Here is a 24,452-nt window from a genome sequence, read left to right as displayed (position 1 = left end):
GATAAGATGGTTAAGAAGGCATACGGGATACTTTCCTTTATTAGTCGAAGCATAGAATATAAGAGCAGGGAGGTTATGCTTGAACTGTATAAAACACTAGTTAAGCCACAGCTAGATGACTGCGTACAGTTCTGGTCACCATATTACAGGAAAGGTGTGATTGCACTAGAGAGGGTACAGAGAAGATTTACGAGGATGTTGCCAGGACTGGAGAATTTTAGCTATAAGGAAAGATTGGATAGGCTGGGGTTGATTTCTTTGGAATAGAGGAGGCTGAGGGGAGACTTGATTGAGGTGTATAAAATTATGAGGGGCCTATATAGAGAGCATAGGAAGGACCTACTTCCCCTAGCAGTGAGGTCAATAATCAGTGGGCATAGATTTAAAGTAATTGGCAGAAGAATTAGAGGGGAGTTGAGGACAGCTTTTTCACCCAGAGGGTGGTGGGGGTCTGGAACTCAATGCCTGAAAGGGTGGTAGAAGCAGAAACCCTCACCACATTTAAAAAGTACTTGGATATGCACTTGAAGTGCCGTAACCTACCAAGAGCTGGAAAGTGGGATTAGGCTGGATCGCTCTTTTTTGTCCGGCACAGACACGATGGGCCGAATGGCCTCCTTCTGTGCCGTAAATTTCTATGATTCTATGATAGGCGCTATATAAATGCAGGTGCTTTCCTTTATCTCTGTGAAGTGAAAACTAATTTGCAGCAATGCTAACGTTGCAGTATAAATGCACCCTAAGTGGGAAAGTGGACTTGAGGCCAAGATCAGATCAGCCATGATCTTATTGAAAGGCAGAGCAGGCTCAAGGGGCCAAATGGCCTACTCCTGCTCCTGCTCCTTATGTTCTTAGATGGATGCTTGCAAGATGCAAGACTTTTATAGATAGATTTTGCAAATAAAACTAATCCAACAGTCAAAGATGACATTTAGAGAAAGCATAGTGACAACCAGAACATAGGGGCTTCATGACCACAACTGCAAACTCAATGTTCAGCGTCATTTATCTCAAGGTGTTCGAAGGATAAACCTCAAAACACAACAGGAAACTTTACACATCTGAAAATATTTAGAAGAACGGCATTTCAAATCAATTTTTTTAAAATGGCCTTCTAAACCAAATTCAATTGATTGCTAAGCTGATTATTTAATGCACACAGCCCATGGTCTCTGTTCTTCGCTAAAATGGCATCATTGAGCCAGCCTTCCAAAAGCCCTCTTGCTTTTTGTTTTGTTTTTAAGTAATCCCGCAGCCTGCCTGTGCCTCTAGCTTGTCATCTCCCCAGATAACGTCTTCCTACAAAGAAACATTTTCATTCACTCACAGTCACGCTTGTCTTCCTATCTCATTGAATATTCACTCAAAATTCTGCTGCTGATCACTTTGGGAAAAATACTATTTAAATTTAAACCATCATTGCCCATACAAGTCATTGGCAAAATCGCATTTAAGATATTATGTCCAAGTTTGGGCAGGTCAAAGAGAAACAGGAAGGATGATCCTGGGGCTTAAAAACATGAAGTTACGAAGAGATGCTCACAGAATACAGTGGACAAAATAAAACTGAGAGAAGACATGGCCCAGGTCCTTAAAGCGCCAAGAAGCCTGTGCAGCTGGGACCAAGGGCCTGGTCACCTGTCGAGTGACTGTTGCCAGGCCTGAATGATGCGGGTTTGAATAACAGACTGTGATTATTATGTGACGTTTTCATTACTCTCTTGTAACATTTCCTCTTCCCGTCATAAGATCTGATTGAGACAACCAGCCACGACGGGGCCAGTGTTCAATCACTATTTAAGGTCAATGGAAGTTAAAACTATTGGAAAGTGTCTTGTTTTGCACACTTTGTACAAAAATAATAATTTGCAGGACAACGGAGTATTACAGTTTAAACTCTTTTATGAAGCATTAGGTCTGATCTTACTCACATCAGCACACTGGGGACAAGATGGAGTTAGGACCCCCTAGGTCTTCCAAAACAATAGTAGTCCTTACAGATGCCTGCAGGCCAATGACAACTCAGCATGTGATCACGTGAATAAACTAGGTATTCCTTACAGATGCCTGCGGGCCAATGATAATTCAATATGCAAATGTTACATCCCCTTTCTTTTAAAAGAAAAATGTTACGCATTACTTTTAAACCTTTCTTCTACCTAATGTTCTCGGTAACATAAACATATAAGTAAACTCAGCATTTAACTAGCGCTGAAAACATCTCAACATTTCAATAACGATGTACAGCTTTTTTTTTAGGGCAGCGATCCGCCTACACCCTTTGACAGTTCACAAGTCAAGGATAACTCTAGGCTTGACCTCTCGTCCCGACCTTGTGTGGTATGGAACTGAGCATGCTCCTGAATCGATCAACAATTCAGGTTAAGGTTTAGGTTAAGGTAAGTATGATGTGTTTTGTGTATTGCTCTGTTCATCACACTGATCCTCTTGTCGGAATGACGGTGTTGTTCCTTGGTGTTCAGGAGGTGCCTGCGATTGCGGCGGTACACCTGTCTTTCTGGGGTGCGGACGTGATACGATCGCTCAGTGTCAGCTGGCTGGATGACGACTGCTGGCTTCCAGTAGTCATGCTCCTGGATTCTGATGGATTCTCCATTGTGCAGTGGCGGCAGTAGTCCAGCAGACCTGTCATAGTATCTCTTTTGGTGTTGCTGTCTCTGTACACGTTTTGCATGCACGTGCTTGCAGCCGACGACCTGCCAGGGCCTGTCTGGGATACGGTGAGGTATCATGGGCTCTTTGACATTTGATGGGCGGCGTTCTAGACAAATGGAACATTTTCCAACAAGGTCCTCAATGTGCTTGCACATTCCGGGCCAAAACATAATGTCACGTGCTCTTTGTTTGCATTTTTCCATGCCCATATGTCCAGCATGAATTTTTGTCAACATCTCTTCTCTGAGACTGATAGGAATGATGATTTTCTCCCCTTTGAAGACGATTCCATTGATTTGTGTCAGTTCGTCTCTGTGGTTCCAGAATTCAGATATGCTCTGAGGGCATTTCCTCCTTTCCTCAGGCCATCCTTCATGTATGACTTTGGTCAGCAGTGTGAGTTGTGCATCTTTCTCTGTTCCTGCTCGGATCTCCTTCAGTTTTGAGTCACTCACAGGTAAGCTGTTGTACACCATGCACATCCATGCCTTCACTGAGGCTGCTGTCCTGGTAGCTAACAGACTTTCTGGAGAGCGTGTCTGCGACAGGAATGTCTTTGCCTGGACGGTGAATGATTGTGAAGTCGTACTTCTGTAGCTGAAGGATCATTCTCTGTAGCCTTGGTGGGGCTGCGGCTAGTGGTTTCCTCATGATTGACTCGAGGGGCTTGTGGTCGGATTCCACAATGACTTGTCGGCCATAGACGTACTGGTGGAAACGCTTACATCCAAACAGAATTGCATATAGCTCTTTCTCGATTTGAGCATAGTTGATTTCACTGTCTGAGAGAGATCTGGAAGCGTAGCCGATGGGCTTTCCTTCTTGCAGTAATACTGCGCCTAGTCCGTACTTTGACGTGTCCACTTGTAGTCTGAGCTCTTTGTTGGGGTCGAAGTAGGCAAGAACTGGTCCTGGTTCTCTGGTGATTAGGTCTTTCATTTTCTGAAATGCTGTGTCATGTTGTTTGTCCCACAGGAACTCATTGGATTGTTTGAGCAACTGACGCATGGGTGCGTTGATTTTGGAGAGGCTTGGGGCAAACTTGGCTAAGTAGTTAACCATGCCAATACTGTCTCTAGCTCTGCGCGGTTCTTCGGCGGCTCCATCTTCTTGATGGCGGAGATTTTCTCTGGATCCGGCTTAATGCCATCAGTTGAGAGGCGATGCCCGAAATAACTGATCTCGGTGGATCCGATTATGCTTTTCTCGGGGTTGAGCTGGATACCTTTCTCCCGGGATCTTTGTAGCATCGCACGGAGGTTCCTGTCATGTTCCTCTCTATTCCTGCCATAGATGAGGATGTCGTCTACGATTGCGACTACTCCGTCGAGGCCTTCATAGGTTTTGTCGATCTTCTGCTGGAATTCATCCTGAGCTAAGACCAAATGGTAAACGCAGAAATCGGTAGCGTCCAAATGGTGTGTTGAACGTTGTTAGCTTGGATGACTCTTCCGTGAGCTTGATAGTCCAGTATCCTGATCGTGCATCCATTACACTGAAGTAACGTGCTCCCACTAGCTTGGGTGTGATGTCATCTAGCGTTGGTAGAGGGTAGTGAGGGCGTTTGATAGCCTTGTTCAAATCTCTGGGGTCGAGACAGACTCTGAGCTTGCCTGTACGTGGTTTCTCAACCACTACTGACGCGTTGACCCACTCTGTTGGTTCTGTTTCCCGGACGATGATTTTTGTATTCTCCATGCTCTACAGCTCCTCCTTCAGGCGACTGCGTAGAGCAAGGGGTATCCTTCTCGGTGGGCAAACCACAGGGGTTGCTGCTGGGTCAAGGTGAATAGTGCATTCACCTGGGAATAGTCCGATTCCTTTGAAAACGTCAGCAAACTCCTCCATGACTGTCTGCTTATCAACTGGTGCTGTCAATGATAGCACTAGCTTGACGAGGTCCATGTCTAAACATGCCTTTAGACTTAGCACTGGAGGTGCTTGAGTGTTAATAATGTAAAAGTCCAACAGCATGTCGCTTTCTTTGTACTTGCATTTCATCACGCATGTGCCTTTTACAATGGGCTGCTCACCCCCATAGCTGGTCAGTCTGCGTGAGGTGGGCTGTAGCTCGCACTCATCCTTCAAGCTGTGATACTCACTCAGAGGAATTACATTAACCTGAGCTCCAGTGTCTAGTTTAAACCTAAGCTCTGTGCCCTGTTTTCCTATCTCAATATCGGCATAGGCTTGCTCAGTCTCTGAAATCTGTTTTTTCTGTGACACAGAATCAATAAACAGTTCCTCTGCATTTGGCTCTCTGTCTGGCATTTGGCTGTCACTCACTGTGTGTACTGCTATTCAGAACAGTCCTGAAAACTTTAGCAAAGTGGTTCCATTTACCACATTGAGCACATTGTCTTCCTTTGGCAGGGCATTGCTCCTTTTCTCCATGCATCTTGTTTCCACAATATCCACAGCTTTTGAAGCGTTTTATGTCTGTGTCGCTCATTTTTAGAACTCTCTCTGTCCTTTCTGTTCTGAAACACGCTCTCTGGGCGGTGTTCTTTGGTGTGTGTCTATTAACTGCATGCATTGTCTGTTCACGCGAACTGCTCGTGGCGCCGGTTATGGTTTTCAACTGTGATTGGGCTATCTCGTGCGATCTAGCTATGTCCATAGCTTTGTCCAGCGTTAGCCCGGACCCAACATTCAAAAGTTTCTCTCTTACTTTAGCTGAATGTATTCCAAACATGATGCGGTCTCTGACCATCTCATCTTTATCTTCTGCATATTCACAGTCTTTTACCAGTAGTTTTAACTCAGTCACGAACTGTTCAAACGACTCACTAGCTCCTTGTACTTTCTCCTGAAACTTGTACCTAGCGAATATCGTATTTGTCTTGGGCATCACATATGCTTCAAAACGGTCAAAATAACTTTTCAGTACCTTTGCTTCATCCGCAGTGAGAGACCATGTGTTAAAAATGTCTCTCCCTTTTTCTCCGATCCACAGGAGTAGGTAGCTGCATCTTTCTTCCTCCCCTTTGCATTTCAATGGACCCGAGAATATCAACTGCACGTGTTGCTTGAACTTTTGCCATTCTCTATGTAAGTTCAAAGATTCCCAATTCATTCAAGGTAAGGGAGCTCCAATGATGTCCATTTCAAATCCCACTATGTCTTGTTTTGCACACTTTGTACAAAAATAATAAATTGCAGGACAACAGAGTATTACAGTTTAAACTCTTTTATGAAGCATTAGGTCTGATCTTACTCACATCAGCACACTGGGGACAAGATGAAGTTAGGACCCCCTGGGTCTTCCAAAACAATAGTAGTCCTTACAGATGCCTGCAGGCCAATGACAACTCAGCATGTGATCACGTGAATATAATAGGTATTCCTTACAGATGCCTGCGGGCCCATGATAATTCAATATGCAAATGTTACAGAAAGCCTGGTGCTGATCTGGAACTGTCGGTTTTGTTGGTGTCGGCACTACTTCCAGTTTACCGCTGTTTTATTTGTTTTAAAAATGTAAAAGCAGCAATTAAGGATATTTTGCTGAGAAATCTGATTTAGCTTGTTAAGATCAACTGAGGCCTTGTTAATTACCTGCTGGTAGAACCTTGTCTCATTTTGGAAATAATTGCGTTGAGCCCATCGGCTCAGCTGGAGTTATGCAAACAAATGAAGAGTAAAACGAGACGCCACAGTATCGGTTCAGTATGGATTTTTAGTGCTAATTTCACATTACTGGTTCAGCACCATTGGGAGAGGGCTGCCCAGGGGAAAACTGACAAAAAACATCAACTTTCACCAGGGTTTCCTGCTCTGTGCTCAGGGCAATTTAAACAGCTGAGCTGCATCTGCTCACAGGCAGCTGCAGTAAATATTTAAATGGTGCATGTAGTGATACCACAAGTCCCGGCCAGAATGGAGATGATTGGGTAATTCACCCATCAATCACATACGGCTGTCAGTGAGAGCAATTGATTTTACACACATAATTTGTATTATGTAACCATCCCCCACTTACTGCACTTTACAGTACTAGGGAAATAATCAATTTGCATTATTTAACTATCCTTCGCTCACTGCATTTTATTGGAGAAATAATCCAGCTTTTATCGGGAGGCTTTGCTGTAGTTTCAGACATGAGTCTGGTTTGCTGTCGTTCGTAGAGACTCTGTTTAAATAGACTCTGTTTGCTGTAAGACCTGCCGGAGGTCTCACTCAACCTCCAACGCATTGGCTGAAAAAGTGGTGTCACTACTCTCTCCGATATTTAAATGCCCTCATTTAAGCTCAGTCACTCAGCCACCATGTGTTGCTCATCCGTATATTTCATTCTCCCCCCAGGGAAAATCACACATGCAGACAATGATAATTTTTCAAACTTGAATTGTATAGAAACATAGAAGGAGCAGGAGTAGGCCATTCGGCCCCTCGAGCCTGCTCCGCCATTCAATGCGATCATGGCTGATCATCCAAATTCAGTACCCTGTCCCTGCCTTCTCCCCACGTCCCTTGATTCCTTTAGCCTTAAGAAATATATCTAACTCCTTCTTGAATATAGTTAATGAATTGGCCTCCACTGCCTTCTGTGGTAGAGAATTCCACAGGTTCACCACTCTCTGGGTGAAAAAATTCCTCCTCATCTCTGTCGTAAATGACTTACCCCTTATCCTTAGACTGTGACCTCTGGTTCTGGACTCCCCGGCCATCGGGAACATCCTTCCTGTATCTAATTTGTCTAGTCCTGTTAGAATTTTATAAGTTTCAATGAGATCCCCTCTCATTCTTCTAAAATCCAGCGAGTATAAGCCCAATCGACCCAATCTCCCCTCATACGTCATTCCTGCCATTCCAGGTATCAGCCTAGTGAATCTTCGCTGCACTCCTTCCATGGCAAGAACATCCTTCCTCAGATAAGGCGACCAAAACTGCACACAATACTCAAGATGTGGTCTCACCAAGGCCCTGTACAACTGCAGCAAGACATCCTTGTTCCTGTACTCGAACCCTCTCACTACGAAGGCCAACATACCATTTGCCTCCTTAACCGCCTGCTGTACCTGCATGCTTACCTTCAGCGACTGGTGCACAAGGACACCCAGGTCTCGTTGCACTTCCCCTTCTCCCAATCTATTGCCGTTCAGATAATAATCTGCCTTCCTGTTTTTGCCACCAAAGTGTATAACCTCGCATTTATCCACATTATGCTGCATCTGCCATGCTTCTGCCCAATCACCCAACCTGTCCAAATCATCCTGGAGTTTCTCGGCATCCTCCTCACAGCACACACGCCCACCCAGCTTTGTGTCGTCTGCAAACTTGGAGATATTGGCCCAGTAATTCCGGGCCCAACGCGTAAGGACGGGGTACTCACGCGTGTGCCCGGAGGAATTGCCGGTTTTCAGCATGCACAGCGCATGCGCTGAAAACTGGCATTTCCTGTCTTCTGACCCAAGGGGTTAAGAGGCTGAACGCGTGCACGGTATCGGGCAGCGCATGCGACTTGGATTTCCTCTATTTTTAGAGAGTTGCGCGTGTGTAAAGGCCTCCGGTATTTACGCATTGAAAAACCACACGTAAGTACTTAGTTTTACAGGTAAGTGGTCTATTAATACAATTGAGAATTTTTTTTTCCACAGGTTTGTTATTTTTAAAGAATTTACAGTAAGGTAAGTTTAGTTTTAGCCCCGATTTTTTATATAAATTTTTTTTCAAATTTTAAAATTATTGTTTAAAATAGTTTTTCAGAGTTCTTTATGGTTCATTTAAGTAGTGGAATGCTTTTTTAAAATTTTCTTTCAGGTTTAAGTAGTGTTTTGGGGCCAGGAGTTTTCATGAGTTTGACAGCTCTTACTGTCAAACTCATGAATGAACTTTTGCAACCTCCCATTGGTTGCCCTGTGCTCACGTGATCCCAGCCAGCTCATCGCACTAAGTACGCAGCTGGGTCACGCATGCACAGTGCGGCAGGACCTCAAGCGGGCCAGTGAGAGGAAATGCAATGCGGGCCAGAATTAAAATGTCAGCGCGCCGGGTAAGTGAACATCGGGGGCTTGCACGCGCGGCAAGCTCCCGATCCACTTTCAGGGCCATTACATCTAGTTCCCTCGTCTAGGTCATTAATATATATTGTGAATAGCTGGGGTCCTAGGACCGATCCCTGCGGTACCCCACTAGTCACTGCCTGCCACTCAGAAAAAGACCCGTTTATTCCAACTCTTTGCTTTCTGTCTGCCAACCAGTTCTCTATCCAAGTCAATACCTTGCCCCCAATCCCATGTGCCTTAACTTTACATGATAATCTCTTATGCGGGACCTTATCGAAAGCCTTTTGAAAGTCCAAATACACCACATCCACTGGTTCTCCCTTATCTATTTTACCAGTTACATCCTCAAAAAATTCCAGTAGATTAGTCAAGCCCGATTTACCTTTTGTAAATCCATGTTGACTTTGTCCGATCCTGTCACTGTTTTCCAAGTGTTCTGCTATTACATCTTTTATAATGGACTCTAGCATTTTCCCCACTACCGATGTCTATAATTCCCCATTTTCTCTCTACCACCTTTTTTTAATAGAGGGGTAACATTAGCTACCCTCCAATCCATGGGAACTGTTCCAGAGTCTATAGAATTTTGGAAGATGACCAGTAATGCATCTACTATTTCTAGGGTCACTTCCTTAAGTACCCTAGGATGTAGATTATCAGGCCCTGGGGATTTATCGGCCTTCAATCCCGTCAATTTCCCTAACACCATTTCCCTACAAATACTGATTTCTTTCAGTTCATCCCTCTCATTTGACCCTATGTTCCCCGACATCTCTGGGAGGTTATTTGTGTCCTCCTTTGTGAAGACAGAACCAAAGTATGTATTTAATTGGTCTGCCATTTCTTTGTTCCCCATTATAAATTCCCCTGATTCTTACTGCAAGGGACCTACGCTTGACTTTACCAATCTTTTTCTCTTCACATATCTATAAAAGCTTTTACAGTCAGTTTTTATGTTCCCTGAAAGCTTACTCTCATACTCTATTTTCCCCTCTTAATTAATCCCTTTGTTCTCCTTTGCTGAATCCTAAAGTGCTCCCAATCCTCAGGATTACTGCTTTTTCTGGCCAATTTATATGTCCTCTCCTTGGATCTTATGCTATCCCTAATTTCCCTTGTTAGCCACGGTTGAGTCACCTTTTTTGTTTTATTTTTATGCCAAACAGGTAGTTCATCCATGCGATCTTTGAATGTTTGCCATTGCCTATCCACCGTCAACCCTTTGAGTAACATTCCCCAATCAATCCTACCCAACTTGCACCTCATACCATCATAGTTTCCTTTATTTAAATTCAGGACCCTAGTCTCTGAGTCAACGACTTCACTCTCCATCTTAATGAAGAATTCTATCTCAAATCAAAACAACTTTTATTGTCATTGTTAGTGCACAAGTGCAGTACAACGAAATGTAGGCTTGCGGCTCCCGAGAGTGTACAATTTGGATTAGGACACTTAAACATTTCAACATACATTTGTACATATATATTAGCATAAATATGACCATAATAAAGTGCATCGGCAGATGTGCAGGCTTTAGTGTTTATTTGTGGAGTTCAGTAGGATGACAGCCCTGGGAAAGAAGTTGTTCCTAAATCTGGTCGTACGGGTGCGAATGCATCTGTAGCGTCTTCCAGATGGTAGGAGGGCGAACAGACTGTGGCTGGGGTGGGTAGGGTCTTTGATGATGGACCGTGCCCTCCGTAGACAGCGTTTCTGATATATATGTTCTATGGTCGGTAGCCGGGTGCCAGTAATGCGTTGGGCAGTTTTGACTACCCGCTGCAGGGCTTTCCGGTCATGGGAGCTACAGCTGCCGTACCATACCGTGATACAGTTTGTCAGGATGCTCTCTATAGTGCAGCGGTAGAAGTTAGAGAGGATCGGGGGTGACAGATTACATCCCTTCAGCCTCCTCAAGAAATATAGGCGCTGCTGGGCCTTCTTCACCAGAGAGGAGGTGTTGAGGGACCAGGAGAGGTCTTCCGTGATGTGGACTCCGAGGAACTTAAAGCTGGCCACCCTTTCCACCTCCGCCCCATTGATGTGGATGGGGGTGTGACTTCCGCCTTTGGACTTCCTGAAGTCCACGATTATTTCCTTTGTTTTCTTGGTGTTAAGGGCCAGGTTGTTAACGGCGCACCACTTCACGAGATGCTGGACCTCCTCCCTGTAGGCTGACTCATCGTTGTTGGTGATCTGGCCTACTACCGTGGTGTCATCTGCAAACTTGATGATGGTGTTGGAACCATTAACAGCCACACAGTCGTGGGTGAAGAGGGAGTAGAGGAGGGGGCTCAGCACACATCCTTGTGGGGCCCCCGTGTTCAGGGTCGGGGGGGGGGGGCGGGAGGTGTGGTTGCCTAATTTGACAGACTGGGGTCTGTTTGTTAGGAAGTCCAGGGTCCAGTTGCAGAGGGAAGTGTTCAGGCCAAGAGTTTGGAGTTTGGTGGCCAGCTTGTTGGGGACGATAGTGTTGAATGCTGAGCTGTAGCCTATAAACAACATTCTGATGTAGATCTCCTTACCATCTAGGTGATGATCGCTCCGACCCAAGGGGCCTTGCACAACAAGATTGCTAATTAATCCTTTCTCATTACATAATACCCAGTCTAAGATGGCCTGATCTCTAGTTGGTTCCTCGACATATTGGTCCAGGAAACCATCCCGTATACACTCCAGGAATTCCTCCTCCACAGTATTGTTACTAATTTGGTTAGCCCAATCTATGTGTAAATTAAAGTCACCCATGATAACTGCTGTGCCCTTATTGCATGCGTCTCTAATTTCCCGTTTAATGCCATCTCCAACATCCGCATTACTGTTTGGGGGTCTGTATACCACTTCCACTAAAGTTTTCTGCCCCTTGGTATTTCTCAGTTCTACCCATACAGATTCCACATCATCAGAGCTAATATCCTTCCTTACAATTGTGTTAATCCCCTCTTTAACCAGCAATGCTACCCCACCTCCTTTTCCTTTTTGCCTATCTTTCCTGAATATTGAATAGCCCTGGATATTGAGTTCCCAGCCTTGGTCACCCTGGATCCATGTTTCCGTAATCCCAATCATATCATATCGGTTTACCTCTATTTGCGTAGCTAATTCATCCACCTTATTACGAATGCTGCTCGCATTAAGACACAAAGCCTTCAGGCTTGTTTTTTTAGCACTCTTAGACCTTTTAGAATTATTATTTATTGTGGCCATGTTTGATTTAAACCCTTGATTTCTCTGACTGCTACCTTTGTTTTTCTCCTTCCCGTCTTTTGCTTCTATCCTTGTTTCCCTTTCCTCTGTCTCCCTGTCTCTGTAACAATATAATCAGACACTATTTTTCTGTCTTCATATTCATTATTTGCTCAGGCATTTTTATTACCCAAACAAGTTTTGCAAAGGTTGAAATATATACATTAAAATATCTGCAGGCTATTTTTAATCAACATTTGTATCCACACATACAGCCACTTACCTTTAAACTTATCCATCACCCCTTGTATAAGCAGCCTTTAAATCAATTACATGGCATTTCCTGACACCACTGTGGTGAGCTCCCAGTGCAGACCTAATATGGGCAGGGAGTTTGCCCACGCTCCATAAATGAAGCTGACTCCATGAAAGCAAGAAGGGTCAGCACATAATGGTGGGTGCAATAATGCACGACTCGACTAAGGTCTGATCAGAGGATCCAGCAGAAAATCTACACATTAATCTTCCACACCCAACCACTGAAGAAAAAAGACGCACTCATGACTCCCCAAGTCCATGTTTATACTGCAGGTATTCCACCATTAATAAATGAGATGACGTAGGTGTGAGGTGTCTGCTTTAGCACATTAAACACACAAGGGGAGGGGAGAGAATTGCACTCTTTGCTACTAAAATCTGTTAAGAAGGAGATGCCAAACTCTCAGGGAGCTCACACTGAAGTCCATACCGTGACATTGCTGCTGCATGGGTTGGCGTTGGTCCCTGTGCCACAGTCGGTGTGGATGTTGGTTTAAAGTCCGCTGCTGTTGTATTCGATCGATGTACACTGGTTATCTTGGCGCCTGTCCTGTAACAGTGAGGAGACAGAAACAGGTTACAATTCACTAACATCCTTGGACCGACTGCTACATTTAGTTCTCTTTACTTGAGAATTCCCAACACTGTACCGTTTATTAGTGGATTCCTGGTGCTGTACCGTTTTAGTGAACTCCTGGCACTGACATGTTTACCAGTGGATTCCTGGTGTTATATCCTCAATTAGCAGATTTCTGTCTCTGACCTGTTTATTAATGAATTATTCCCAGTGCTGTACCGTTTATTAGTTGATTCCCAGTGCCGTACCATTTATTAGTGGATTATCTCTGTAATCTCCTTCAGCCCCACAACTCCCCCCCCGCCCCGAGATATCTGCGCTCCTCTAATTCTGCCCTCTTGAGGATCCCTGATTATAATTGCTCCACCATTGGTGGCCGTGCCTTCTGTTGCCTAGGCCCTAAGCTCTGGAACTCCCTGCCAAAACCTCTCCGCCTCTCTTTCCTCCTTTAAGACGCTCCTCAAAACCAACCTCTTGGAGCAAGCTTTTGGTCACCTGCCCTAATTTATCCTTATGTGGCTCGGTGTCAAATTTTTTGTCTTAAAATACTCCTGTGCAGCGCCTTGGGACGTTTTACTACATTAAAGGCGCTATATAAATACAAGTTGTTGTTGTTATTCCCAGGGCTGTAACGTTTATTAGTGATTTTAGAATGGTGCCATTGGATTGGAAAATTGCAAACATCGCTGCATTATTTAAGGAGGGAGAGTGAAACCAGGTAACTGCAGGCCTGTCAGTCTAATGTAAGTTGTGGAGAAGTTACTGGAATCTGCCATCAGGGACAGAGTGACTGAGCACTTAGACAGGTATGAGCTGATTAGAGAGTCAGCGTGGATTTGTGAAAGGTAAATCATGTCTGACTATTCTAGTTGAATTTTTTTGACAAGGTCACAAACATGGTGGATAAGGGAATGTCTATAATTGCCATCTTTATGGACTTCCAGAAGGCATTGGATTACACAAAAGATTATTAGCAAAAATGAAAGCGCATGGAATTCTAGGCAAACTTGTGACACGGGTTGGAAATTGGTTGCGAGGTAGGAGACAGAGAGTAGGGATAAAGGGTACATACTCTGTTTGGCAGGATGTGCCAAGGGGTGTTCCCCAGGGATCTGTACTGGCGCTTCCGCTTTTCACCATATTTATCAATGGCTTAGATGAAGGAATAGAGAGTTTTATATCCAAGTTCTTAGATGACACTACATTGGGGGGGGGGGGGGGGCACAATAAGTTGCACAGATGGGAGCAGGAAGTTGCAAAGAGGCATTGATAGATTAAGTGAGTGGACAAAACTGTGGCAAATGGAGTTCCATGTGGGCAAGTGTGATGTCATCTACTTTGGATTCAAGAATGGTAAATCAGATTATTTTGTTAATGGTAAGAAACGAGGAACTGCGGAGAAGCAAAGGGATTTCGGTGTTTGTTCTGGACCGATGGACTATTTTATGTGTGCAGATAGCACCCTCTGGTGGTGGTTATGTGTTAGCAGTGTGTTTGTATGAAACAGAGGTCATTTGACCTTTGTTCCTTTCTTCCTGTGTGAGGTCATTTGACCTTTGTTCCTTTCTTCCTGTGAGAGGTCATTTGACCTTTGTTCCTTTCTTCCTGTGAGAGGTCATTTGAACTTCGTTCCTTTCTTCCTGTGAGAGGTCATTTGACCTTCGTTCCTTTCTTCCTGTGAGAGGTCATTTGACCTTCGTTCCTTTCTTCCTGTGAGAGGTCATTTGACCTTCGTTCCTTTCTTCCTGTGAGAGGTCATTTGACCTTCGTTCCTTTCTTCCTGTGAGAGGTCATTTGACCTTCGTTCCTTTCTTCCTGTGTAACTCAGGAAGTAGAATCCCAGGAAGTAGAATTCCAGGAAGAACCTGGCAGTAATGGAGGATTCCATAAGGGTTTCACAATCCAATGTAATCTGATTTCATATGTTAGGCTAAGTGCAATATCTGTGAGTATCTTTGTTTCTTAGCATAATAGCAACGTTGTCAGTAGTATTTTGATAACACTATGTTTATAAAAGGTTAATATTTGATAGTTACAGAAGTGAGTCCAAATGTTAGTTAGTTATACAATTAATCTATTCTACTGTTGTAAATATGTTTATATCTTATGTAATATCGAATGTATAGTACTCAGTTTATGTACAAAACATACTTTGTCTTTGTTTACAGTTTCACAAATTTGTTCAAGTAAAGGCTTCAAACAGCAAACGGCTTCACGAAGAATTATTTTGAATAAGTGTTTAACTTGCTGGATAACTAGATAGGAGCACGTCTAGCGCGGCCAGTACAGTGTTCATGTACCCAGATTACTAAAAACTAGTCGACTGGTACAAAAAGTAATTGAAAAGGCTAATGGAATGTTGGCCTTAATCTCAAGGGGGTTGGATACAAAAGTGAGGAAGTGATGTTTCAGTTGTGCAGAGCTTTGGTCAGACCCCATTCTGGAGCACTGTGTTCAGTTCTGGAAACCGCACCTCAGGAAGGGAATGGGGGGGGGGGGGGGGTAAAGCGCAGATTCACCAGAATGATGCTTAAATTCTGAGGCTAGGTTGTGTAAGCTTGGCTTGTATTCCTTTGCGTACTGAAGGTTGAGGGGTGATCTAATCGAGGTGTTTAAAATGATAAAAGGATTCAATAGGGTAAATACAGAGAAACTATTTCCTCTATTTCCCAGAACAAGGGGGCACAATCTTAAAGTTAAATCAGGAAGCACATCTTCACACAAAAGATGGTGTAAATCTGTATTCTCTCTCCCAGGAGGCTGTGAGTGCTGCGTCAATTGGAATTTTGAAGACTGAGATCAATAGATTTTTGTTGGGTAAGGGTATCAAGGGGTGTGGATCAAAGGTGGGTAAATTGATGTGAGGTACAAATCAGCTAAGACCTAATTGAATAGCGGAACAAGCTTGAGGGGCTGAATGGTCTACTCCTGTTTCTGTCTCCTCAGTTGCAAATATAGTTATCTATGAGTTGGGGCGCAACAGAAGCATCTCAGACTCCCATCCCCCAATGCAAACAATTCAGAATGGAGATTGAACGGTATGGAGAAACTGCAGCATTTACACACACGGACAAGTACGGAGAGAGATAGGAGAAAGGGCCCCACCTTGTGCCGCCGCCCCCCCCCCCCCACTACAACAAACACAGGGTCAGGAAGAAACTTCAGCACTTTAGCTCACCCACACATACATATATACAAATATAAGACTACACTGGTGAGGTAATCTTATACAAAAATGGTTGGAATTTCACGTTTAAAATCTTTTCTTCTTTTGGAGGTATTTTCAGTGGAGCTATTTTTATATTGTGCAATGACTGATTGGTTGCATCATAGACAGGCAGGGGATGATGGATGGATTAGGGCTTTAGAACCAAATGTGAGAAAATGCTCTACATTCTCGTCTGGTTGAAAAAATGGATTAATCACCCATTAGAAACAAAATGACAAAGGGGGGTTTTCAATGAGGCCAAGGACCCTCAGAGGACACAGTATTGGGCATGCCAATGCTAATGAAGTTCTTTGGCCAGCAGCAGGAAGCATTTGATAGCAGTCCAGGTGACGGGACCCTGGTCGGTTTTCTCTCTTTTTGTAATGAGACCATGTAGTCTTTGCTCAGCAATCAAACCCGTGCCCTCTCACTCCATTGTACAGGGCTCCCAGAGGTCGAAAAGTTTCCTCCTTTTAATTCCCTCCCGCCCTTCTCCCTGTGCTACCTGCCTCTCATGGGATGAGAGGAAGCAGACACTCCGTCAATCATCAGCCTCGCGTGAACCCCGTTGCCACTGGACGCCTCATTACCTTTCACTTTCCCGCTCCTTACAGCTCTTCAAGTATAGATTGCTAGGAGCTCATTCCAAACATTTTTATATGTCATTGTGTGGAATATACATACCGATGGGGCTGGAAGGTGTTTTTGGTTGGGGGGTGGGGGGGGTAGAGACAGGGAGAGGGGAGGGAGCTGGGAAGGGTTGGGGGAATCCAACTCTCAGTGCATCTGTGCAACAACAATTTGCATTTATGTAGCACCTTTAATGTAGTAAAACATCTCAAGGCCCTTCACAGGAGCATTATCAAGCAGAATTTGACACCAAGCCACATAAGGAGATATTAGGACAGGTGGCAAAAAGCTTGGTCAAAGAGTTTAGTTCTAAAGAGCATCATGAAGGAGGAAAGAAAGGCAGAATTGCAGAGAGGTTTCGGGAGAGAATTCCAGAGCTGAAGGCATGGCCGCCAAATGCGGAGTGAAGAAAATCGGGGATGCTCAAGAGACCAGAATTGGAGGAGCGGAGAGATTCGTACTTTGTGGGGCTGGAGGAGGTTACAGAGATAGGGAGGGCGAGGCCAAGGAGGGATTGTAAAAACAAGGGTGAGAATTTTAAAATCGAGGCGTTGCCAGACCGTGAGCCAATGTAGGTCAGCGAGCACAAAGCTGCAAACAGCTAAGTGCCAAGGGGATTCAGAACCTGTAAAACGGACAGTGCCTGTCACAATCAGGGAAATGTTCGGAGTGACATTTAAGATCGGTGAGACTGCAATCCCATTCAAACGCACAGACCTGGGATTTATTTTTCACAGTGACATATATCGAAAATATATTCAAAGAGTGAGTGAGTGTCGCTCACAACAAGCGGTAAATTGTCAGACTGCTTGTCTGACATCCACTTATGGATGAGCAGAAATTTTCTCCAATTAAATATTGGGAAGACCGAAGCCATTGTTTTCAGTCCCCGCCACAAACTCCGTTCCCTAGCCACTGACTCCATCCCTCTCCCTAACATCTGTCTGAGGCTGAACCATACTGTTCGCAACCTTGGTGTCATATTCGACCCTGAACTTAGCTTCCGACCACATACTTGCAGCATAACTAAGACCACCTATTTCCACCTCTGTAACATTGCCTGTCTCCGCCCTTGCCTCAGCTCATCCGCTGCTGAAATCCTTAGCCATGCCCGTTACCTCTAGACTGGACTATTCCAATGCACTCCTGGCTGGCCTCCCACATTCCGACCTACGTAAACTTGAGGTGATCCAAAACTTGGCTGCCCATGTCCTAACTCGCACCAAGTCCCGTTGACCCATCACCCCTCGCTCACTGACCTACATTGGCTTCCGGTTAAACAATGCCTCGATTTCAAAATTCTCATCCTTGTTTTCAAATCCCTCCATGGCCTCGCCCCTCCCTATCTCTGTAATCTCCTTCAGCCCCACAACCACACCCACCCCCCCACCCCACCCAGAGATATCTGCGCTCCTCTAATTCTGCCCTCTTGAGCATCCCTGATTATAATCGCTCAACCATTGGTGGCCGTGCCTTCTGTTGCCTAGGCCTTAAGCTCTGAAATTCCCTGCCTAAACCTGTCCGCCTCGCTACCTCTCTTTCCTCCTTTAAGACTCTCCTTAAAATCTGCCTCTTTAACCAAGCTTTTGGTTACCTGCCCTAATTTCTCCTTCTGTGGCTCAGTGTCAAATTTTTTGTCTTATAATACTTCTGTGAAGCGCCTTGGGACGTTTTACTATGTTAAAGGCGCTATATAAATACAAGTTATTGTTGTTGTTAGGCAGGCCAGACAGACGTGAAATGGAGGAGCCAGTTTTAGAGAAAATACATGGTGCAGTTTTTTGTTTTATTTAGAGCATTGGCATCGGTACACAGTCAACCTCTGAGGAATGGGGGAGGGAGGGAGGGAGGTCACATTTTTTCTCCCCCACCCCCTCCTTGAATTGGGTTCGGTTACAGAAGAATGCGTCGAAACCCTTGAATCTGACATTTCTCCCCCATTAATGTTCTATGCAGGTCACTTCTATTTGAATTTGAACAATGCCCCTAAACCAATTGGAACAGTGGATTTGCTTGTTTTCAAGAAATGGGGGGGTTAAGAAAAGACGAGTAAGAGCCACTTAAAGCAGGATAGTTGCGCTGATGGATGGGAACCATGCGGTTCGGAGAGAACAGGGAGTCTGGTCACTTTCTGTCCCATTTTGAAACTGTGTATTGTGGAGTGTTTCTATCGAGCTCAGCTCCGCGCGCTCTCCCTGCGGTTTCCCCCTCCTTTCAGGCACTGGCGTTTTGTTTAGGTTTTGTGTCCATTCCCTTTTGAAGCTTTTCCTCACCTGCTGAGCAAAGGCTTTGAGACTCTGAGCGATTCACTGTGGGCGAGCGCCTCAGCAACCGAACTGTCGCTAGAAATACGCTTCCTCTGCGTGGCTTTCTGCAAATCCAAAATTCTACAATCGGAAGGGGAAAAAAATCAGTTTAAAACTTTTTAGAGAGCGAGAGAGAAAGAGAGCGAGAGAGAGCGTGAGAGAGTGAGACAGATAAAGTGAGAGAGAGTGAGACAGATAAAGTGAAAGAGAGTGAGAGAGTGAGAGAAAGAGTGAGCAAAAGAGAGAGAGCGAGTGTGAGAAAGGGAGTGAGAGAGCGACAGAGCAAGCTAGAGAGAGATAGGGAGTGAGAGAGGGAGAGCGAGTAAGGGCAAGATTTAGAGCAGGTATCTGCAGTCATGAACTTGCTGCTTAGTTTAGTAACTATCTGTGACCCCAGGCTGCCCACAGCTTTTGTTTACTTCCAGATTGCTAATAAGTTTGAGAAAAGTGATTTCAAAAGCTCCTTCGGTAACCCTGCCTTGACCCCCTTCTCATTCGCTAAATGCTGCGGTTTTCAAAAATAGGCATAACCTCTCCAAGACAGTAACTGCCAGGAGTGTCTATCCTGTTTGTTGTAAGGAAGTTTTCCCCTCTATCTGTCCCATACTGTGCTGAGGAATGCAGTACATGTAGAGTAAGGCCAGGTGAAATCCTTCTATCAACCTCCCTGCATACCAGTCTGATAACTGGCACCAGCAAACTCACATACAAAATCAAAATGCTGTGGATGCTGGAAATCTGAAATAAAAACAGAAAATGCTGGAAATGCTCAGCAGGTCAGGCAGCCTCTGTGGAGAGAGAGAGAAAGAGAGTTAACGTTTCAGGTTGGTGACCTTTCCTTTTGACCTCGCATCTTCCTGCACTAGATGTGTAAAACAAAATGGGGAGAAAGAAGGGAAATGATAGCTCTCAAAATGTGACTACTTTAGGTTCACATCGTAACATGCGTCAGCCACTTTATTCATTTTTGCTATTTGTGAGAAAGTTATCACCACTGCACGCCGGATATGTGGTTTCCATCGGGGTGACTCATATAACCTGTAGGGAGAGGTAGAGCTCAAAGTGAACAGATCAGGCCGAAGGTAGAATTGCTTGCACCAAATTCCAACCGTGACGAGGTTACTGTCTCAAAAAAAAGTCTGGTTATTGAAAATATACTGCGCGGGGAGGGAAGCCCTGTGCACTTGGATGGGAGTTTTTTCACCGTGGGTCGGAAGGGATGGAAGCCTCCTCTTTAATGGCCATAAAGGCCCTTGTGTTCTGATGAAAGATCATCGACCTGAAATGTTAACTCTGTTTCTCTCTCCACAGATGTTGCCTGACCTGTTGAGTGTTGAGCATTTTCTGTTTTTATACCAGTAAACTCTCTGCTGCTCTTCGTTTATTTCTTTAAATTTATCTGTAGGAGCCCTTACAAGAAAAAGAAAACCAGCCAGGACTCCCAGTCCTGATCACCATCTTGTGATCACGACTGAAACGAGCCCAAGATTGGACACTGGGTGAGAACAGGACAGGACGTGGCTGCACTGTCGGAGGTGCCGTCTTTCAGATGAGACGTTAAACCGAAGCCGTCTGCTCTCTCAGGTGGACGTAAAAGATCCCATGGCACTATTTCGAAGATGAGCAGGAGAGTTCTCCCTGGTGTCTTGGCCAATATGTGTCGCTACGAACAAACACCACGACAACAGATTATTTGGTCATTATCATATTGCTGTTTGTGGGACCTTGTTGTGTGCAAATTGGCTGCCACGTTTCCTACATTACAACAGTGACTACATTTCAAAAGTACTTCATTGGCTGTAAAGCGCATTGGGACATCCTGAGGTCATGAAAGGCGCCATATAAATGCAATTTCTTTGTTTTAACTCACATGGTGACCTGATCTAGTGCTGTCGGCTTGCTGCAACCAACCCCCAAAAAATAAGCCCGCTAAGGCTGGCTGCAGCACACACCGGCCAAGCTTCCTCCTGGGTCGTAGCTGGCTGCGTGAGTCCCGTGCTACTGGAGATGCTGTCACTGACGCGGGTCTCAATTAATATAAAGGCAACAATAGGGGAAACACTGGGACCCTAAATATGAACCGGGAGCATGTTACGTGCACCCCGAGTTGAGTTCTCACGGTTCGGAAGTCAATTATCCTATTTTTGCTACACCCCCATGTGTCCATGAGTGGAAGTGAATCCACTCATTCAGCAAGTCATCAAGGTTTCTTCGGCAGCACCTCCCAAACCTGCTACCTCCACCACTCGAAAGGACAAGGGCAGCAGGTGCATGGGAATGCCATCACCTCCAGGTTCCCCTCCAAGTCACACACCATCCCGACTCAGGACATATATCGCTGATCCTTCATCGTCGCTGGGTCAAAATCCTGTACTCCCTACCTAGCAGCACTGTGGGAGTACCTTCACCACACGGACTGCAGGGGTTCAAGAAGACTGACCACCACCACCTTCTCAAGGGAACCTAGGAATGGGCAATAAATGCTGGCCTTGCCAGCAACGCCCACATCCTGAGAATTAACTTTTTTAAAAATCTTCACTTGTTAGCGCTGGTGATGCCCAGTTCTGCAGCTCATGAAACATTACTGACACTACTGCTGACTCTTACAAGCACATACACCTGGTATAAAGAAAGCCTGGAACTGAATGGAAAGGAGACACAAAAGCACAGGCAAAAGGTTGACAGTACCTCTTTTTCACAGGAAAGGGGAAGCCAGAGTGTGAGGAGAAGAGAGACTTCTTGTGACGTCTGGTAAGGGCTTCGCTGTCAGAGTGAGGGCTGGTCGGACTGGGGTTGGGGGGTGGGGGGGAAGGAAAGGATGACAGAAAGAGGAGAGAACGTGGGAGAAAAACAAGGACATTTTAGTTGGAAGCTGCAAGGCCACACAGAATGGCAGAGAATCAGATGCAAGGCAGAAAACAAGAACAAGCCTCAATGTTATTTGCAAACCCGGCACTGGCACAGTTTCAATCTTCTCTGAATTTCCCACCCCCCCCCCTCCCTTGAACTCTCAGATTTCTGATCTATTTGCACATTGAACATTTGATCAAACTGCAGGAGGGGTTGTGAGTTGTGACCAATTGAACATGTGTGTAAAACATATGAAAATGACAGGCAGCTGGTCCATCAAGCCTGCCCCACACCCATGATGGCTGGAGCATCATGAATAGACACTTCCTACCACCTCCCCCCGCAGTCATATAACCTCCTGGGAGAGGCAAATGAAAAGCTAATTGACTGCTTTGGAAATCAGAAACACAATTTTAGATTAGGAGACCCAGTAAATCAGTGTTCGGAAATTACACAGCTAGGCTCGCATTTCGGAGGAAGATGTGCATTAAAGTAAAAGCACAGCGCATGGGTGCTTCGACATGTTGCGTCAGAGTGGTAGAGTGTGAGTTAGAGCTTGCTGTGCCCCTTGTGGTAAATTTCAGACAGTGCTACAGGAGGCGAAGCCAAGGAGTGGAGACCAGACGTTGCCCTGCAGCCAAGGGGAGAAAGTCAAAATGGCTGCCTCCAGTGCATCTCTTAGTGGCCAGATGCTCTGGCAGAGGCCTGAGAGCAGGTACAGCTTTCCACACGTTAGTACCTCAGTCAGAGTCGGCGTCTTCAGGGGAGGAGGAGGAGAAGAGATAATAAGGAAAAATAAAGTGGCTGTCACGTCACGTTACGTCTGGTGGTGGAAGTGGCGAGCCTAAATCGTTAAAAAAAAAAAATCAAGATTAAACTTAAGTCAGGCCTCAGTGAAATCAGTTAAGGTTGACTGGCAGCTCCAAGAAATCTCAGTATCCCTGGATCAATGGCTTTTTTAGTAATGGAACAAACCCATATGTTACAAAAAGTGTCTCAAAAGTCAGGGACAGCGTCAAGCACAGAATATTAACCGAAGTGAAAAGAAATGCTTAGGAATTCAAAATTCTGAGGGGGTTTTGATAAGGTAAATGAGGTGGGGGGGGGGGGAACTATTTCCCACTGTTTGGTGAGTTGGCAACTAGAGATTTAAGATCATCACCAGAAAAACAAAGGGAGAGGTGGGGAGAAGTTTCTGAAGCAGAGAGTTGTTAGGACATGGAAAGCTCGACCAGAAATGGTGGGGAAAGCAGAATGCATAATAGCTTTTAAAAGGGAAGGGAGATAAATATTTGACAAAGAAGCATTTTAAAGGCTACGTGGCAAGAGCAGTAGAATGGGATTAGGTGGAGAGCTCCTTCGGAGAGCCAGCACAGGGGATGGTGGGCCAAATGGCCTCCTTCTGTGTGGAAAAATATTGTGATTGATTTTTATTATTTGTAATGCAACCTCACAATCAATACACCCTGTAAATTTTGTGTGTACAGTCCCTTTAACTGGCTGCGCGGCCCAGTCAAATTTTCGCGCATGCATGCACGGTTTCTTCCATATAAAAGCCGGTGAGCTGCCTGTGCGGGACATCCAGGCGGCCGCGCAGCTGTGCAGCTTAGCGGGCGCGTTGCTCACAATTCTTTACTTTTAAAAAATGGAAACGGGGTACTTTTACAGCTAATCGTTGCAGCTCTGTAGACCACGGGTTCTAGAACGACGACGGTGTCCAGTGTCAAAGCGCATCGACATCGAGGAGTTGCAACCCACTATAGAACCCAATGCAACTTTCTCATAACTCTGCACACAGTTAAAACACAAAACTATCTTTTACCAATCGAGATGTGACAGGGCTCTGCTGTCCCCTCTTTGCCACCATTCCCCGTCACCTAAATCCTGCAATGGCCTGTCACCCTCCCATCATCACTCATCAAGTGCTCACTCAGTAAGCTCTCCTGATGGTGAGCAATTACTGAAAAAATTGGAAGAGTCAAAGAGAAATAATTACCTGAAATCATGCTACAGCACTTGTCATCAGCCCATGTCTCATTGCAGCTCCTAACAAAGTACCTGATTTTAGTCTGGCATCAATCCACCGCCTTCAAGAGGGGGCACTACAGGTGTCCGTTTCTGAGCAGCTTACTGGCTATTAAGTTATGGAGGCGAGACAAAAGCTCCTTCCACTCTGCAAATGGAAGCTGGACCACCGCCTGTGACAAGGCTGACAAGCTGGAGAGAGACGGGTCATTATATCTCTGATATTGAGCTCATGACGGCCGTGTGTTTTGTTTGAAATAGCTGCCACTTCCCTCTGTCATTTTACCAGCAACACCGCAAGATATTTTTTAAATAACCAACCTGAAGGAGAACTTTCAACAGGAGCAAATCAAAGGGATACTGGCCACAGCCTCTGCTTTCATTGCTGGATAACAGCTGCATTCAAACAGACATCCCATTTGCATTCATGGTGTCACGGGACATGGATTGTTTATGCACCGAGGCGCTGCAATGGTCAACTGCAAGATCTCTTCCCCCCCATCCCCCAAATGGTGAGTGTCGTAACTCAGTCAGTAACATTCGAGGAAGGAGTTCAATGGGAGCAGGGTAGGGGTGGAATTCCAAGCAACTAATTACAGAACACCATTAGCATAGTTCTTTTTTTAACACTGTGTTGAGTTCCCTGTTTAATCGAGTCACCCTACCTC

At 45.1% G+C, this 24,452-nt stretch overlaps 1 protein-coding gene across 9 annotated transcripts in view; it reads right to left on the bottom strand.

Moving 5' to 3' along the window:
* The window catches only part of dgkza (diacylglycerol kinase, zeta a), a 516,902-nt gene that overhangs the window by 130,446 nt on the left and 362,004 nt on the right, over nt 1-24,452 (bottom strand). For 6 of the 9 annotated variants that reach the window (XM_086007591.1, XM_086007592.1, XM_086007585.1 and 3 more), the window contains 3 exons: nt 21,598-21,696; nt 18,877-18,990; nt 12,619-12,738 (listed from right to left, as the gene is read on the bottom strand). In XM_086007591.1, the coding sequence (XP_085863717.1) occupies nt 12,619-12,738; nt 18,877-18,990; nt 21,598-21,696 (333 nt within the window). The remainder of the gene's footprint in view (nt 1-12,618; nt 12,739-18,876; nt 18,991-21,597; nt 21,697-24,452) is intronic. The other 3 variants (XM_086007594.1, XM_086007589.1, XM_086007590.1) reach the window with 1 other exon arrangement.

Source organism: Somniosus microcephalus, chromosome 15 (assembly GCF_052327205.1).
Source record: "Somniosus microcephalus isolate GS21.2 chromosome 15, FLI_Smic_1.0, whole genome shotgun sequence".
Lineage (NCBI taxonomy): Eukaryota > Metazoa > Chordata > Chondrichthyes > Squaliformes > Somniosidae > Somniosus > Somniosus microcephalus.
Note: the sequence above shows the minus strand (reverse complement) of the source record. Positions and strands in the feature narration are given on the sequence as shown.